The 19,910-nt window shown below is 36.2% G+C and overlaps 1 protein-coding gene across 1 annotated transcript in view; it reads right to left on the bottom strand.

Moving 5' to 3' along the window:
- The window catches only part of rpa1 (replication protein A1), an 82,759-nt gene that overhangs the window by 58,334 nt on the left and 4,515 nt on the right, over positions 1–19,910 (bottom strand). The window contains exons 5-9 of the mRNA XM_039757215.1: positions 19,547–19,632; positions 12,638–12,718; positions 11,699–11,825; positions 5,764–5,866; positions 2,872–2,940 (exon numbers count right to left, since the gene is read on the bottom strand). Of these exons, the coding sequence (XP_039613149.1) occupies positions 2,872–2,940; positions 5,764–5,866; positions 11,699–11,825; positions 12,638–12,718; positions 19,547–19,632 (466 nt within the window). The remainder of the gene's footprint in view (positions 1–2,871; positions 2,941–5,763; positions 5,867–11,698; positions 11,826–12,637; positions 12,719–19,546; positions 19,633–19,910) is intronic.

Consider the following 19,910-nt stretch of genomic DNA (forward strand, 5'->3'; position numbering starts at 1 on the left):
AAAACATTCAGATCTGCAGAAAACAGCTTGCGATACAAACCTTAAACACAGTTAATTCTTCAATAAGCCACTGATGCATAATTGGTTTCATATTACTTCCTTATAAAATGGAATGAGACAGAACAAACTCAGCAAGAGAGACCATTTTTTGTTTGTATTAACTGGGTGTATTATTCACAGGCACTACCTGAAAGGGTATTAAATTAATTCAACACAGTCTAACTGACCACTTATTTCCTCCAATCAGTCAGTGCTACATAAATACTTGGTACCAGCCATTCAATCCTTGATTAGATGCTCTTGACCATTGAATATGGGAGAGAGGCGAGTCTTCAATTCAAAAGTGCAATCATTATCCAGAAGAGTTAAGTTAATAATACTTTAGCAGAAAAAAATCCATGAAAGTTGCACGTTGTGAACATACAACTAGACTAGATATGTGGATTATGCGATGAGAGTAATGCATTCTATCAGAAGCTATGTTATCACTGTTACCCATGAAAACTTGAGATTAAAAACTTTTCTTAGCCATGACTAAGAATCACCTTGGGTAACATTACATTTTTTTTAGGTAGTGTATTTTATCATTATAAGGTCAGAAGTTATTCTGGCTCTTCTTAAAGTACCCCTAAATGTGCCTTTGAACCACTGATCAATACAATGTTGCTTGCTATCACATGCAAGTCATAGAAAATCTCCCGTTGTATTTTACAGTCTATCAAGCAGTAATTCATTTCAGGACCAATCACCTTACTGAAAAGTCACAGGAAAAGACAGAGACTGAAGGAGAGGAAGAACCACCCAGATTTGTGGAAGTCTCTTTGAAAGATTCAAATTCTAATGATGCAATTGGCTAAAAATCACTTTACTGCATTTATAGTAGTGATTACAGTTGGCAGAGTCCTTAGGGATATAATTTTCTGAAATCAAACATATAGTACACCTGTGAACTAAGAATGCAGACTCAAGGAGCAAACAGCAGAGGAAGTAGCTGCATATACACTTTACAAATGGAGCATGCATTAAATCATAAAGAGAAACCACAAGCAAAGGAACAAATAGATAAGAAACAATCATGACTTAATGTGCATGTGCTAAAATCAAAAGGAGCACAGAATTCCATGGTACACGTCTGTTGGAAGGCTACAGTTTTCACTGTCAATTGTGAACAGCAGCACAGTGAGTGAGAGAATGCACAGCTGCTGCTCTGTGTGGAAAGTAGTGTGTGTGTGTGTGTGTTGGTCAGTTGCCTGTGGATCTGAACTCACTGTCTGAAGAACAAGCAAACAGAAAAACACATCTGGCATGGATGGAATTGATATTATGGAAAACATACTTTAAAAAAAACTCAGAAATGACACTTATCAATAAACATTTGACAAAGCTAATAGCTATACATTTTAAGGTTTATAGTACTCTAATGGCACTTTGAGCAATATTTTAGCTAAAGTCCACTATGCATCATCCAAAATCTCCCCCTCCTCCAAAAAAACCATCACTTCATTTATTAATTATTGCAATAAAGAAATTCACTTCCCAAAAACTAAAAAATCTCATGCGAACAATGAAGCCTGAAGAACAGGGAAAAAGTAAAATAGCTTCCTGTAAGAGAGTGGTGCAATACCAGAGAGAGAGAGAGAGAAATACTAAAACTACAAATGGAGGAATATTCATGTCAAGAAACTTTACTAGAAGTGTTTACCCATGGAGTAGAACAATAAGGACACATGTCTGCTGCAAGAAATCTATGGTGCCATTTTTCAACTTAAAATAGTTAAGTACAATAAACTGTATTACCTCTTGAATATTTAAAGAGAATAATCCCTTATATTTATTTTGGACTGTAAATCTAATTGTATACTACTATGGCTGACTGACATTAAAAATCTCACTTAAAAATGTCAGTACTCAAGCTATTTTGGTGAAGGGGGAACACACCACAACAATATAAATCAGTAAAAAGCATTAGTCAATGAATACCAACCATGCAGATTTGTCTTTATGCTTGTGTACCATTAAGGAGTACAGATTACATCCAAGTGTTACTAGGAATCACTGTGACAATGAACCTACTCATTCTGAAATATTTGAGAAGACAGTATAACTGAAAACAACTCAAAATCTTTAAAACAGAAGGATTTTTTTTCTTTCCCATTGATACTCAAAATCCACCAATACTAAACAAAGTGAATGAGCTAGAAAACATTTTCAGCATCTACACAATAAATCAAAAGAGAGACGAAATAATGCATCAAGCAGAAAATGAATTATACCTGGACAGTACACATCTTAAAAGGATTTAATTAAAAAATAAAGAAAAACAAACAATGTCAAAACTTGCAGGATGTAATGCAATTGTCATCTAGCATCATGGGAGTTGTTGATCAAAGAGGTGTAGATATCAGAATATGAACCATTTGGAAAAGAATTCCGTAATATTCATTCCAAATTGTGCAATGAATCAATTTACCAAAGCAGCAACATTTACAATGATTGATTACAAAATGACCCTAAAATGTAATTTGTTAGGAAAATATTTCAGCATTCTTCAAAAACACGTTGCTTAGTTCTTTTGCTAACTTTTAAAACATACACAGTGCTTGACTATTTATTAGTATTTATGATTATTAATAAGAATAACAAAAAACATTTTTAACACTGTTTCATTTGCAGATAGTAAATCAGTAGAAAGTTTAAAAAAGTCACATCAACAAATAAACCTTTGTTAAAGAAAAGATCACATGGTGACATATAATGCATGATCATTTTTATTTTACTGAAAAATTAATTACCTCAAGAACAAAAAAAAGACTAACAGAACCTTGTACAGATACATACTAAACTGATGAAAGATTAAAAATGAGGCCTCACCTTATTAATTTCAATTAGAGAGAAGAACTTATCAACTTGCTCATTGAAACCAGTTATTCTGATCTCTCCCTGTAGAAAGTCAGGAAAAGGTTATATAATAGAAAAAGAACATGCTTTTGTGATAATTACACAGCGGTGATATGCAACTAGGAAAAATGCATAATGTGGACAAATTGGTAAGTAGAAGAGAGGAAACACTTCTTCCTACAAGAGACAAAATTATTGGGACCTAGTTCCAAAAATGGTTATAAAAAGTTGGGCATTACATAGAGTAAGTATATGATTTTCACAAATTTCACAGCACCCCAGAGTTACCTCACTTTAACTAATTAATCTATTGCATTATGCAACATTAGAAGAATAAAAAGCAACTTCTTTCAAGTGATACCACATTGAGATAAGTTAAAATTCATAGAAGAAAATACCTTCAAGCATATTTCTCCTATTTAACAGAAATTCTGAAATAAAGACATTGGAACCTGGTTAGCATTGCTCTCATTGGAAAATTCACAGGAAGCGCAAGAAGTCTCCTTAAACCACAACTCTACTCAAATACATTTCAGCATTAAACATATTTGTGAAAACTTTTATATCTGGATGTGTGTCAATTGTTGTGATAATTAAAATGTCAACATAGAGTTAATAAATTGGGTCTGTACAGTGACGCAAGTCTTGAAGTAAATCTATTTCTAATTGTTGTGCCAATATTTTCAATTTTAACATTCCTGATACAGCTAAATACTCTTCTATAGCATTTAATGAGAGTACAGTATAGGAGTGACAGTATAATTACATTTTTTACAAATGTCATCGACTAATTAACCTCTTGGCTAGAACACAGACAAAAGTGGGCTTTTGGATAGTGGTGGTCCCCAGTCTTTATACAGAAAGAAATGCTTTGTATCATGTCCAACAATGAAACAGGGTGGATATAGATAATGGAAGCAGAGAAGTGCTACTCAGGATCCAAAACAGAGGAGTTTCTAAAGTTCCCCGAAAGGAAGAAGTATTGACCGAAAACCAGAAAAGCAGAAATGGAAAGCTTGCGAGTTAGAAGACAACAACCCCAAGGGCCATTATGCCCTTTTTAGGAATGTCCAAAGCTCAAAATTAAATACAACTAGCAAAATACCTGCGCTTCGCAGCGGAGAAGTAGTGTGTTAAAGAAGTTATGAAAAAGAAAAGGTAACATTTTAAACAAAGGGAACATTTTAAAAATAACGTAACATGATTGTCAATATACAGTGTTGCTGTCATCAAGGATTTGATTATCATTATTTCTTTCAATCAGGTTCGTATTTGTAGGATGTGTTGTGTTCAAATTACATTCCGTGTTTGTCAATCATTGTAAAGATAACAGGTTTCATTCATTGATTCGTTTCTTACTGCATCAATAAACAGCTCGTCTTCCTCTTTATCTGAGATGTGACACACTGCATGCACTTTTTTTACACTGTCTTCCTTTAGCGGGACATTGACTTTTTCCACCGTGTGCTTTGTTTCCACAGTAGCAGCACTTATGAATATGCTTGTATGTATCACACGCTTCATATTTTTTTTGTTGCCTTCTCAATTGTGTAATTCGTTTTTTTTTCAGCACTCTTTGTAACTGTTGCTTTTTGTCTGCGCACTGCGTCAGTTCACGTGAGCCACTCGATGTACATGCATCGAAGGTTCCCAGCTGTGCTGGTGCCATCTCGTGCAATGTCCACGGCTGTATTTAATGTTAGCCAAGACCAGGCACTTAAAAGTTTCTCTCGCAGTTTCGCTCAGTTTGTGCCAAACACCACCCTGACCATCTCATCTTCCTCTGCATAAGCACAGTCCTTCACCCGTGAATATTTAGCGGCAGTGTTTCTATTGGATTGCCGCTGACGGACGGCCTTATATGGGCAGGCACTAAATTACGTGGGAGGCACGGGCATCGAGCAGAAGTCTATTATATAGTATATGGATGAAAAAAATAGGTTCCAGTTATGACCATTACACATAGAATTTAGAAATGAAACCTGCCCAACTTTTGTAAGTAAGCTGTAAGCCTGCCAAATTTCAGCCTTCTACCTACACCTAAATTGGAGAATTAGTGATGAGTCAGTGAGTGAGTCAGTGAGGGGTTTGCCTTTTATTAGTATAGATAAAGAGACCATCATAAACATCCATTTGGGGCAAGAACTGCTTTGTATTTTTAAAACCTACAATGTTCCTAAGATCTTTGAGAGATAAGATCTCAACATACTATGTCACAAAAGACAGATCAGATTATAGTATATACTTTAAACTTCAACATTAATTTTAGGTAAAGCATGATTAAGAAAAATTCCATTATTAAGACAGATATAACACAAATAATTAGGATAAATAATTTGGTGTTCTATGTTACTTAATCCATGTACTTTGTAGTGGTAGCCAAGCAAAATAATTTTTTTTTTTTTTTTGAAGATCCCCTTCCTTTCCTCATTCATTAGTCTAGAATCCTGTCTGCAATTCAAATATATAGTATTCTGGAAAATTTGTCTTTCCAGTTGCATGTTTTGACCATCTGAATGAATAATGAACATGTATTATTATGTGACACATAAGTTACACAAGAAATGTTTCTCTTTTTCCACTTGGATGTTTTTCACTTTGGTTGTTGATGTCCAGAACTGGTTGCCATTGAGTGTGTATCTTTAATATATAATTTCTCAATAAACAGGAGAACAAAATTTTCATTCAGTACCAAAGTACATCGGGAAAAAAAAAAAATTAAGTTATCACAAAAAAATAAATACATATATAAAAATAAAAAATGTTCTCAACTACAAAACTTAATATCCATAAATGCCTTTTTTTATTACTATTTACACTGTAATTTATAACAGGTATTAAATCAAACGAGCAGTCGTTTCTTACACTTTCATCAACTACTTCCATGGAGAACAGCTTGCCATCCCCTCTAGAGTTACTCCAAGATCGGATTGCACTCTTATTAGTCACTCTGGCTCTGATAGTCCATCTGTAAGAATAGCAGAAGAAAATATAGGCAATACTTCATTAGCAGCATAATAGTCTAGCTGAGCCTGGTGTATAATATGTACGTCCGAAGACATCCATGAGTAAATTTTGCTGACAACCAGGTGGAAACAATCAGACTGCTCAATGAATGACACATTTACAGTATAAGCCAACCCAAAGCTTAATGAAGGTGGTGCTTAAAGTAGGGATAGTGATTTTGATCTATAGAGTAATGGTGATGTTGTAAACAGCAGGAAACTGGTCCAATAAAGAGCAATCTTCCGATTACTATGAACTGTCTACAAGCGAAAGGTCTCCTAAAATAACCCTATTAAGCATATAAATTTGTGTCATGAGTGGAGAGCACATTGCACGTGATAAAAATAAACAATCTGTTGCAAGGGAAAACCTTTCTGTAACATTAGATTATACATTGGCATTCAAAGACATCAGTGGACTAGTGGTAAAAGAGAACTTTACACTGTCACAGGTGTTAAGTCTGCCCTCAGTTGTTTAATTATGACAGTAGTTAAGAGTCGATAGAAGGTTCAAAGAATTGTCAGCTATATTTGGGAACACATTAATTGTTAGATATACATTTACAGTAAACAATGTGTCACACATCATCAAAAGGAGGTGAAAAGGACTGCCGTTAAGAGAGGTGATAAAGATCCATAGGAAATGCAGATTTCAGTACTCAAAACACCCAAATCAGTAAACTTACTTAACTACACCAACAGAAGGCTACATTGCATCCACCTTCTGACTGCACACCTAAACAGATTATTAAAATTAAAAGAAGTTAACATGACTGTCTAATTGGAAATGCAAACATGCCATGCCAGAATATAGGCAAAGCATTTTAACTGGTTGCATATAAAACAGACCATAATACTTAACCAAACTGTCATTGCTGCTGTTATACCATATACTGATGCAACAGTCAAAATGACAAAGATGTTGTAAGCAGACAGAAGCACTTCTCAAATACGTGGAGTCTAAAGGCTGCAGTGGTCTGTATGTGTGTCATGTTTGTCAACAATCTTATTAAAAATGTACAAAATTAATTAACCTTTAGTTACCTTGTGCTACTGAGATCCTAAATAGACAACAGCAATTGTACTGTTTGCTTCATTTTTCTCTCAGTGCCAAGCATTTTGTTTATAATATAATATATAATATATTAGTCTTTTCCTGAAACCATGTCAGTTTAAAGTGCATGGACTAGATGAATTGGGGGCAGGTACTTTAGGAAGAAGCCCTGCAAGCATAGCCTTTGGAGCAACAGATTTCACCTCTATGCACTACAAACATTTTAGAAAATTGTTCCCAGACATGTATTCTCTTTTGAGAATCACATCTGACCCAGTGAGACTTAATGCATAGCAACAAATTGTGAATAATGATGTCAGCAGACAAATAAAATAAGAATCTGCGTGTTAGTCAACCAAGAGTACTCAGAGGCATCAGTAATCAGTTTGTGTGTGCCTGTTGTAAACACTCATCCAACTGTAATTTTCCTTCACAGCTTAATTTAAGAAAAGGCTTAATTAATAAAACCAGCTGCAAAAACATTCGGCTTTCTGGAGGCTTTTAGTTTCATAAGATTTCATACTTTTAAATACTGGTCATATTTTCAATGACTGGTTGTGCACATTATGTGCAAATATGAACCTAACTAGCTCTCCAGAAAACTAAAGAGGACTGACTGCCTCAAAGAGTTTAGTAAGAAACCTATCAAATTCTTTTGGGATTCTACAACATATTTCAGGGAAGAGATCTTTTTTCACTTTTGAGCACCACTAGTTTTCCTTGACACCATTAAATCTTAACTCTTACACCTTATCTACAATTATTTATGTTTATAATGTTTAGAAAACAAGGGGCACTACTGCCTTGCTTTCTAAATTAGACAGGTATGCACATAATGTCAACCCCATCCTACTCAGCTTGGTTATTTAACTTTTTAATTGCTCTTCTAAAAATCTTTAAAAACAACTATGTCAAAGAGAGTCAAAAATCATTCTGAAAAGAAAAACAGAAATAAAACACTAAGATTCTGAATTATGTGCTACCCCTTCCACCAACCTACCCACCCAGTCCACCCTTTACTTCATGTTATGACCATAGTCAGTAGATCTTGCCATACAAAAATTCATACAACACTGTTATATGCACAAAATGGCAGCAGACTGTTATGTAATAAGAAGAAATGGAAGAAATGTGTTGCATACCAGTATTACAAGGTTAGGAGCAAATGTTAAGGGACCACAAAGTACATTTTACTATTCTGTTCTCCCATTAGAGAGGATAGCACAATTACAATATATTAAAGCATCACATATAAGCCATTATGAAAATATCTGGGTACAAAAGAACGAGTAAAACTGAGTACTTTTTAAAGTGAGTAATATACCTTTACATAAAACTGACAGCACTAAAGCTCCAAGGAGCAAAGTAATAAAGAAATATTAGAAAGACTTTAGTTTTAAAAAGTTCAGTCTCTCTCAGATGGCACGTGCTAAGGAATTGGAGGCAACACTGAAACAAATCACACTTCTTTCAGCTGCTCCTGTTAGGGGTTGCCACAGCGGATCATCTACTGAAACAAAATCACACTAAAGATCTAAAATAAAGGGAGACACAATGGCAGTAAAGAGTCACACTGAAAGTACTACTCTTTAGGAGATAAGAGAAATATCAAGTTATTGACATTATTGAGGTTGCTCAAATCACAGAAGAGTGTGAAAGCACTTGAAGTCAAGCATCAGTCTAAAAGTTTAATTTTCAGGAGAATGTGTTAAAAATGTAATAGGTAATTCAATTCGTAATCAGGCAGCAGACATTTATAAAGGTGCTTGAGGCATGTGCAAAGATGTACAAGAATTTAATAAAGTAGAGCCGACTAGGCAACCTTGAGTGACCTCCTCCAGAGTTAAATATTTTGGAAGCCATAATAGCACTTGAGTGAGATTTCATTAGTAGGCAGGAAAGGCAGCAATCTTGTAACTACTAGATTTAGTTTGTATTAAATTTAGAAAAACTTTTGCATGCAGAGAAGATATTTTACAGAGCAGTTCTATACCTGTGAGTCACACCAGCTAATTCAATATATGGGGTTTGGGCCACAGAACTCGAGAAAGCAGTAGAGAGTCTGTATTGCACACATAGAACAAGAGAAAATTCCTCAAACAATTTACCTCATATGCACTCAAAAAGTGGTCCAAGTGGAGACTCCAAACCAGAGTCAGACATGCAAGTTATGGTCATTCACAATTACAGATGCAAAGTTCAGGCATAGCTCTAACAAGGTGGCCTTTTCTGAGATCATGCCTATTGCTTACAACTGTTCAGTTAAGATACAAGAGGTCACAATGCTTAATGTGCGACTCCTATATTTGTGCAGGAGAGGAAAGAGATTGCAATGATTTTTTGGTATAGATAGAACCAGTGCTTTCACATTTGAACTGAAAGGACATTGATTTAGTGAAAAGACATATGGATAGCTCAGCAAAACGCTCATTAAACTGGGGATTGTTACAGGGAGGGCCAAATGGAAAAGGCCAAGTAAAAACAAACAAGAAAAACTAAAAGAGGAAGAGACAGTCTTAAAAACAAACAGCACATTAATTTTAATAGACATTAATGGGAAGAGTGAAGGTAGGTTCGTTCAAAAAAGAAAGCTGCAAAGATAAAGGCACAACTTTGAAAGGGTAATTCAGACCACATAACCTTATGACAAAAAAAATATATATATATTTACATGAGGAGAGGTTGTAGTAAACTGGAACCAATAATAAACATATTAATCATAAGTCCATCTTCTGTAAATGTCCACCCACTAATATGTATTCTGAATATCGCAAACTACAGAAGTTAAACTATTAAGTGCAAGCAATTAACGTAAACAGTAAAATGTCATAGTATATGTAAAAATCCACCTGTTAATTACATGTGTTTAGTAATTATCCAATTTTAGGTTTATTTGTGAAGAAACTGTCCTCTTTAAAAAAATTTTATTAATAAAAGGTTTAGTTTTCACTAGTTTGTTGTTAGTCAAGTTTTTTTTCGGTTTGCATTGTTTCCTCTGAACCAATTTATCATTTCAAACTCTAATATACTTTTGTGCATTCTCAAAATTTACTGATTAAATATGCATGTGGCATTTTGCATCAAGCTTAATTAGCACTGAAGCTGATCATTCATTTTATGTATTCAAAACATAAAAATAAATATGACTTTCCATCCTAGAATGGAAAGGCTAACCTACAGTATGCCTATAAGCACAACCAGAAAGGCTAAAAAGGTCACCTCTAATGAACAACAACCTAGGAGTGCCCTCAAAAGAAATAGGAGCTAACTGTTAATACATATGGCTAATGAACATAAAAATAAAAGCCCTGAGCAAAAACAATGTGTCAAGCAACATTTATTTCTTAATAAAAAAAATCCTGTGTTAAGAGACTACATACTGTTACACTAAAGTTAAATTTTCAACACCACCACTTAGTTTGCAAATTTCAGTCTCTCCTTGCTGCACCAAAGCTCCAAGACCCAGATTTCAAATTAAGAGATCCGCACTTGCATGGGATATGATGCAACTGATTGTGATGGACTCTGGGAAGTTCATAGCAGAACACGTTTATTCAAAGCTATGGGTTGCACAGATATTAATTTATATCAATATCTATCGATTGTGGCCTATGGCTGAGACACCTCCACGCTAGATGGCAGCCCCTCTGGGTTTCAGTGGTGCCTCGGACTCCCGCAGGGCACCATGGGAAGTTGGATACAGCCCTGTTGGAATCCATGGGTGCCACCAGGGGGTGCAGCAGTAGCTGCTGAGCCCTTATGGCCAGTTCTTCCACTACACCCGGGTGCCTTATAAAAAGGGCCAGATGACACTATTCGGTGAGCCAGAGTAGGGTGGAGGGAGACGAAAAGAGAAAGATAATCCTTACTATTTACAGCTTTTACTTAGACCCAGGTATGTAGAATGTGTTTTTTAGCCGTTTTTTAGACTGCATTTGATATGAATAAATAACTTTTTGTAGTCAGGGTACTTTCATTCAAAATCAAAAACATTCAATTACAAAAAGGGATATGGGATTCAACATCACATTCAAAATCAAAAAATAAAAATCACAGGCTGATTCAACTTGCCTGTGAATTTCATGACAGCAACTCAATGTGACTTGTGACTCAGTAATGTGTATGGCCCCCACATGCCTGTATGCACTCCCAACAACGTATCAGAGCTTTTCATTTTATACTTGTTATATTCATTTGACAATATCTCAATTATGGGAACTTTTTGACTGCCCTTCGTACGTATGAGTGGTTTGCCAATATTTCAATTGAAAGCAAACTGTCAGACATTTAGAAAATCTGCATGTCGCATTCAACTTCATAACTCCAACAGGACTTCATATTTAGTGATACTCATGCAATTGGTCTGAAGTTAAAAATTTAGGAACTTTTTTCTCACTGAGATTACTATACCCAGTTTCAGGACTATGCAACATTTTTGTTCAAGGGAAAGTTTCAAAGCATTGTTTATTTAAAACATCTAAAATTTTCTCTATCGATCCTCTTCTAAGTAACTTTGACCCTGTCAATAATTTTCCATCACATGAACCATGCTATACTGTATCTGTATTGTGCAAAATATCAAATAAAATGTTTAGCCCTAAAGATCAGATGCCATTATCCAACTGCTCTCATTTTTATAAAAGAGGGATAAGACTCAGAAGTGAGATAGAAAGACTGGAAGAGTAGTGTTTATTGAAATAATCAAGGAAACTTGTATCTTGGTCAAAGAAATGTCACTTACTTGGACTGATATGGGTTGAGGCCAGCAATTGGCACAACTTTAGACTGTGAGCCACCAGGAGTATTGGGTGGGGCCCCAATTGCTTTCGGCTTTGCAACCTCTTTGGCTGGAACCCTATTCGTAGATGCTTGGGTAACGAGGGAAGGAGCGAGAGAAAAATAGGAATTAACACATGAAATCAGCCCATGATTAATAATCTGTTAAGGTCCGAGAGAAACTGACAAGAACTTCCCTAAAGGCTACCTTTTCAAAAATGTAATAATTTTATAGTTCACATAATGAAACACAGACCAGAATTACTGACCAATAACTTTTAAAGACAAGGTCTACACAAAAAGTGTTTGGAAAAGCTGCAAAGTGTGTTCTAAAATATTGGAAGGAGAACAAAATAGTGGACACATACTACTGTATCCAAACTTATTTGAAGAATAGTCATTAAGATATTATATACATTCTTTTTTCAGTGTAAGAAAAAACACAATATTATGTGTGCTCTTTAAAAACGGCATAACCTTTGATAATACAAGCGGTGGTTTGTCTTCATAATATAGATATTACATTGTAAATATAGCTTGGCCACATGGTAATAATATGCCCATGCTCAAATTACTTGGATACAGTAGCACCACTCGCTACACTTTTTAAAACAGACTGTATTGTCCAAACATGATTATTATTCCTTTAATTAAACATATAAAAGAATAACTCATATCTACATTGGTTGCATACATTTTTGGAAATTAAGTACGGGGCGTAACGTTTATCAATATTAGTACTGCCCACATTTCATGTCTACTAGTCTAAGACAGGAAATCGTGTACTGTATGAAAACTACAATTTTATATATATATTTTACATTTCATACTCCTTTTGTTATTTTATTATTCCTGCCCCAATACAAGTACAAAGGCATTCTTTCAAGAAGGAATTGTTTCTTACCCTCAGAAGCATATGAATTACGCTGTTGAAGAGGTTTTGACGTTGGATTATTCACATTTGTAGAGGACATCTGTGATTGACCTAACAAATTGAAGGCAGGTAGTTTATAAGCCTGACAATGTGGTAAATAAGGTTTTTTGCTAGATAGTTCATGCTTTATCTGGAGACACATTCATAAACATAAACAGAAAAAGGCTTTTAAAATATACAAATTGACATGAAAAGTTGTGTGCACATGTCCTTTTCAAAAAGCACCTCTCATCTTCTAAAGTAATCACTAAGCACCTGCACTAGTTTTAAATTAATACAATCTTTACGTGGCTATCACTAAATAATTGAAAGTACAAATGCATTATCAGCCACTGGCAATAATAATCAAGTAGCAAATATAAATATTTAACAAATGTAAAAACCACAGAGTTCTACAAATGACGAACAGAAGAATCAGTCATTGCATAAGTGAATGCTCGTTGATCTGCATAAGTAAATTTTACTAAGAACAATGAAAGCTATTGATACCATGTTAGCAAGACAGTTGAGAGTGAGGAATTCAGCCATTATCCAGAGAAATGGAAACAGATTTCACACTTCCCAAAGATTAGCTCTAGTTAAATGCTCACTCTTCATTTAAAAAAAAAAACCTTGTCATGAAAGTGTCAAATTGCTTTTTTATGGCAAAAAACCATAAACCATATTTACCCCAAAACCAAAACCATATTTACCAGAGACTTAACAAGATGTGTGAATCTATAGCAACTAACTGGTCATTTCTAAGATAAAATATTGGTCAGAAGATTAGTAGAAATACAAATAACTCAAACACATCAGTGCCACTAAAATGTTAAAAATTTAGCAGGAATCCAACAGCATAAATGTAAACACAGTAACATAAACTAAGTGGTTACTTTTGATAAGTTGTCAGACAAAGCATTAATGACATGTTCCCCAGAATAGGATGTTTATACCAGATTGCTTTACAAAACTGCAGTGTCACATAAACAGTCAGAGGATATGAATGCATTTTAGGTTGATAAATTTGGTGCAGAGGCAATGGTTCATTTAAATAGTGTTCATTATTATCCTTTAGCATCATTCTGCCAAAAATTAGATATTATACTAGTGTGTTTTTCTAAATGTAGAATAAACAAACATTTACGCTCCAAAGCAAAATATACACATTAAACTGTGAACATGGTCCCGGACAAAGGTTGGACACCCTGTTCTGTTCATACTTCAATCAGGTATAAATGGCACTGTGTGCAGCTTCTCTTGAAATGCATCCATGCTTGTTGATTAGCATATGTGTAGGACCGTGGGGACAAAAGAACCATGTCCATAAAGGACTACTGAAGAAATTAATGTCATGGACCCTCATGGCTACAGGGATACTAAATAAAATTAACAGGCCTTCAGCAAAAAGAAAAAAATCTAATTAAATGAGTTCAATTACAGGAAAAATGACTCATGGACTGTGAAATTGAATGGAACAAAAATCTGCAGCCACATGAGTTTCAGAACTACAGATGCTTGCATAACAATTTGTGAAGGTATGGAGAGAGCCAGTTTATGTACCACAGTATTACAACATACATGCCACAAATTTCAACAAACGTATTCAACCAAAAATAAGGCTGTGAACAAAAATGTTTTTACCAAGTGGTGAGGATTTATTGCAGGTTTGTACAAATTGACGGAAGGGAAGATCCATGGCTTAAGAAGCAGGGGCCCGTTTCTGAATAAATCATGGATGCACTCAAGCTGGGGAGGGAGTAGGTGTGAGCAATCTGCTACGAAGACAACTCGCCTCCAGGTTGGTGCTAAGCAGTCAGCTATCCATGTGTTGCCTTGCTGGCACATGCAGGTGGTCCGATTGTCTCATTTATTAGCTCTGGGTGGCAGTCAAGCTATCACACCTGCAACCACTCCCCAGAATATAAAAAGGGAAGCACAGGATCAGAGAAGATAAAAAAAAAATATATAAAAAGGAAATAAATGGAGGTTAAAAGGAAGGGAGAAAAGCAGGCAGGGAGGTGGAAAGCACTGGGACAGGAATGAGTGAACAAACAAGCACGAGTGAAGGCAGGCAGCTGCGATGAGTGCCCCTCAAGAGAGTGAATGACCAACACCCGAGGGCTGTTGTAAAGGATCGCTCCAGCTGAGCAAGTTAGGAAATTGGAGTGACCAGGTGGTATGGGCAACTTTCCGCATAAGTCTGGGAAGGCAGTGGGAGTCGGCGAGACTCGGACTGGGAGCCCCAAGAGTGAACACCATGGACTTTGGAGACCTTAGTTTAGGTGTGGAGTGGGAGCCTTGCTGCAGACATGGAGTGGCAGAGACCCAGACCCATGGAAGAACTATGCCTCTAGGTTTGGCATCTTCTCCTCCTGCAAGGTCTGTTCAGGATAAGGGGAGGAGATGCTAGGATAAAGGGAAGCTCTAGAAATTTAAAGAATGGATTTCTGCTTGGGATTTTTAATCTTGCTTTTAATGAATTTTAACCTTCACTTCATTTATTGGATTTTTTACTTCTTGAACTTCTTTTGATACAATGCACTATTTTGAATACTGTTGATTTGGTTTTGATGGTTTTTAATAAAAGGGCTAGAGCACTTTTGCTCCTTCCCCTGGCCCTGTGAGAGTGCCCTCATTTGCCTGGCTCATCCGTTCCTGACTAATCGATGGTGTCGGGTTCAAGAGGCTCCCAAGACAGAAGTGGGAACATGGAACCGACACGCACCGCCACACAGGCAAAAATGAATTTGTCGTGTGGACCAGCAAAAACTCAGCCGAAGCCAACAAAATTCCAAACAATAAGAATACCCTGAATAGCACATCATTTTCTTTGAGCCCATATTCAAAGGACAGATTATATCTAACATCACATCAAAAGCACACTGAGCCCGGCAAAGCATGCTCAGAAATGTGTAAGTAGGTAAAAATTTGTAAAGCACCTATTACAGAGAAAATTCACAAAGCACTGAACAACAGAACATAGGATAAAATACCAGTCCAAACAAATAAGACTCAAGTTGACACCAAAACAGATTTTGCTGACCTCAAAAATCAGAGGAAGACTGTTCCATAATCTTGGAATACAGTATTCCGGCTCGAGGGTAATACTGAACAGGCTGGATTATGACAGAGGACTCCCGATCTTTGATTCATTATAATGAATAATATAATTATAAATTCCACTTACTGGTAATCCTGACCAGTTTTGCCCTCAAATATTGTTGCCAGCGAAATATTAAAACAATCCTAGGACTAAAGTAGATTTAGCTATATTGGTCATAGAACAGAATAATTTAGTTTTTTTCCACTTTTAGAAAAATATATTTACATTGGAAATCTAAATGGTTTTTCCCCCTTTTGTAAAATTGTGCTTAAATTTTCTTTTTATTACCTCAAAAAAAGCAAAAAATGACATATTCTACCAATATCGATTCAATAACATCATTATACAGCAGACACAACCGGTCAATCACTGCTCAAACAATATGAGGAATTGTTAAAAAAAGCTATTCAGAATTTCCACCCGGCTAACACCAACCAGTCCACTATGGCTCACATTGCCAATGACACACTCCCTTTCTATAATCCTGGTCATAACTCACAAGGGTCCAGAACATGAAACGATGACAAATTTGCTGCAATAGCATTATTAAAAAAAAAAAACCTGTTAGCCTGCACACTTCTGGTGTACGTTTTTAGTTTGCACAAATTCTGTGAGGAAACGGACATGGTAGATGTGAATCAGACAATTTTCAAAGTAAAAAACAAATATCCAGAAGTGTAAAGAAAAACCTCACAACTTGTCATTTATTCTAGGTTACAGATTTGTCAGAAAAAAGGATTGTTTTATGTTATTGGCATTATGTTTCACCGTGGTGTGTTGTATTTGCCTGGTTCTGCATACCAAATTAGAACTTTTAGTCTCCACTGTGCAAAGTGGTAATGTCATATGTTCAACGTATGGTGAAATTCGTACTCCTATATCGGATAAAGAAAGGCAGTCCCCAAGTTACGTACGAGATAGGGACTGTAGGTTTGTACTTAAGTTGAATTTGTATGTAAGTCGGAACAGGTACATTATTTTAATAAATGCTATTGTTGACCGACTGTAACCAAGGACTCCAATGCCAATGAATGATGAGAGTTTTACCCCTTTCTGACCTTTTTATTATTTCTACTTTATTTTCAATGGTGATGGTTTTTCTCTTCTTTACTGTATCACCAGCACTTGCATCAGGTTTGTGCTTCAGAGACATTGTTGAAGGGTGAAGACAAAAGGTTAAAATGAACTCTTCTGCACAGCACTGTACACACTATCACAGCAGGAAGGCACCCGTCAACACGTCTTATATACGGACAAGAGAACTTCCTACTGTGTGCATAACAGTACAAGCAGGCTTACTATGGAGAATGACTGGAAGCGGCGGGGGTGCTGGTTGGGTCAGGGTTCATCACTCGCCCACCACAGTCACCTCCACTACAGTAAGCTGCCTGCAGCGTATGCCCACCGAGAACGAACATAATGTGGCCAAAGGCGGGTAGTGAATCGCCCAACTCCAATTCAACAGGAAGCCATCCAAGGCACACTACAATGCTACCCCCGCCACCCCATTCACCCTTGATGGCCTCCGTTCAGCCACAACCGGGTCACCGTTTGCAGCATTACCAGCAGTTGTGTGCTGGGCAGGCAGGGAAACGTCCCCAACTCCTCTCCATCCATCCTGCGTCTAGTCAGGAACAGTAGCTGCGGCGGCGTATTGGGAGGGCAGTGAACCATCGTCTTGCACACGAGCGATAGCTGTGGCCCCGATGATTATGGACCACGGGTCACCACTTGCCGCTCGAGAGACACTACAATGGACGAGCAGCGAAATCACCCCCCTCCGGCCACTGCTTGCAGAATCCCTAGGCCGAACATGACGGAGCAACAGTTACTAAGGTGCATGCATCACAGCAGCGGCTTCGTTCGTATGTCGTAGGTCAGATGTCTGTAACCTGGGGACTACCTGTATTAATTTCATTGATGTACTCCCCTTACCTCCAATAACATTGTGGAGCCAGAAGGTTTTCTAGCAAATGCTTGTGTGATATTTACTTCCTAGTTATGGAAGATGAAACCTAACCATTTCAGACACAAATGTTTTTTTCTGTTTTCCTTTGTAAAACCATTCATTGGCTGTTTTACATTGCAAATTATATAATGTAAATCAACATTCTTTGCACCAAAACTTTGGCCTGCTCAAACCTTCTAGTAATATTCCTGCTTAAAAATTTCTGTCACAAAGGCATCACAATAGAAAAAAAATGGTTTAGGTAAGAATTAACAAAAGACAAAAGAAATAAGTTTAATGAAAGAAGAGAAAAAAAAAAAAAAAAAAAAGCACCCTTTTCTGCACTTCAGTTTATTGTGTAGTCAAACAGTCATGCCTGAAAGTTATGACATATCATACAGCTGTCCACAACGCAACTGCAGACTGTACATACAAATGCTATAGTATATAGTACTATACAATACACAGAGTTAAAGCAACACCTGTAAATGTGCTTCAATTCAATGCTACTAACGGCATCTGCCCATTTGCTTTTGAAAAATCTGCCCAAAACTAAAAAGTTTGTGTGTTTGGCCTTCTCTTGTATTCTGTACATCCAAGCGTGTTGTGTATTTAAAATGTATTAACACAACACCTTACAATTCAAAAATTGCATCTTTCACTGATCAACTTATGTGATTGGATTTATTTTGTGGGTAATATTTTCTCGCCTAACTGAAGACAACGAGCAAGATCTCTGCAATAGCTCAATATAGAGCTCTGGGCCTCCTGTAGGCTCCGAATCTCCATCATATAGAGATTATGCTGCTGTCGTAGCTGACTGCATGACTTCTTCCTCACTGAACAGATTTGCCACTCATGCAACTCCTTATTGACCTGTGTAACATCTACTGTTGATGCTGTTGAAACCTGGTAGTTTGCAAGGCCAACTTCGCTTCTGGAGCAGTGCATCGCAGTACTGGTGTTATGATTTGATAACATGTTGAAACACAAGCAGGTTCTCAAATTCATATCTAAGAAGAAAAATGTGGCATAAACAAAAAGAACAAGAGTAGAATTCATCTCTAGTCAAATCGAACCACTATACAGAAAGTGACTGCTGAAAATGAACAGGTTGAGAAAGAACTTGTACTACTCAATCGAAAATAAATAGATATAAAAACTACCATAATAATACACTTATTTCAAATTATACCCAAATAATGACTTTATGACTAAAAATGATCACCAAAACAGCAGCCAGATGACAGAATAAGAGAGCTCTTTTTTTTTTTTATTAATTTATATGGTCAAATGTCAAAGACTCCAAAACAAGGGGCCTATCTCAACTAACCCAATACTGCTGGAGAAAGAAGAGGGAGGATAAAAGATGACTGGTCACCTAACAAAAGTTATGGTAGCCGTCATTTTCAACTTTATTAATAAATGAAAACTCAAATTTTGCTAAACCAAGATTACAACCTGTTGCATTTATTGGCCAAGCATGGAAAGTAAGAGTAGCTTAAATTCTTCAATCCTAAAGGAAGCTGCAGTAATAAAACACTACAAATGGCAGTATTACAAGCAATTCCATTCAAGCAGCAGAAAAGTAGACAAAAAAATTACTGACTGTGCTACCACGTAGTCCTTTATCAAACATTGCCCATGTGAAACAAATTAAACAGAAAACTATTGTAAAAGCTTTGTGTTCTACTACCTAATCTATACAATCTAAAAATTCAAAATTTGAAGGGTAAAAAAAATTTAATTTTATTCAGTACAAAAAAAAAATCCTGAAAGTAAGTGTAAAGAAGATTACATTAAAGGCAAACTTGTAATTCACACAAAATAATCTCAAAGTCAGTACCTTCAGTATAAGGCACAGGATCTCCAATCCTGCCAGTCACATCTCCGGTTTTCACGACATCCAAATCTAAAATTATCACAACCCGTCTGAAAAATGTTGTTTAGAAAAAAGAAAAAATATACAGGATACACTTAAATATCGTATTAAAATTACACATAAAAAAAAGTGATCAAAACTGTTCTAAACTGGACATAGAGAATCCAAATCAGTCAGTAGTATCAATGTGCTTTGCACAAAACATCATTAAAAACAGTTGGAAACTGGATACAAATCAGCAGAATAATGAGCATTATTCATGAGACTTGATGAATATAATGAAACTACGCAAGTGAAAGTATATAGGTAGGATGCCACCACAACACAT

This window comes from Polypterus senegalus, chromosome 6, assembly GCF_016835505.1.
Source record: "Polypterus senegalus isolate Bchr_013 chromosome 6, ASM1683550v1, whole genome shotgun sequence".
Lineage (NCBI taxonomy): Eukaryota > Metazoa > Chordata > Cladistia > Polypteriformes > Polypteridae > Polypterus > Polypterus senegalus.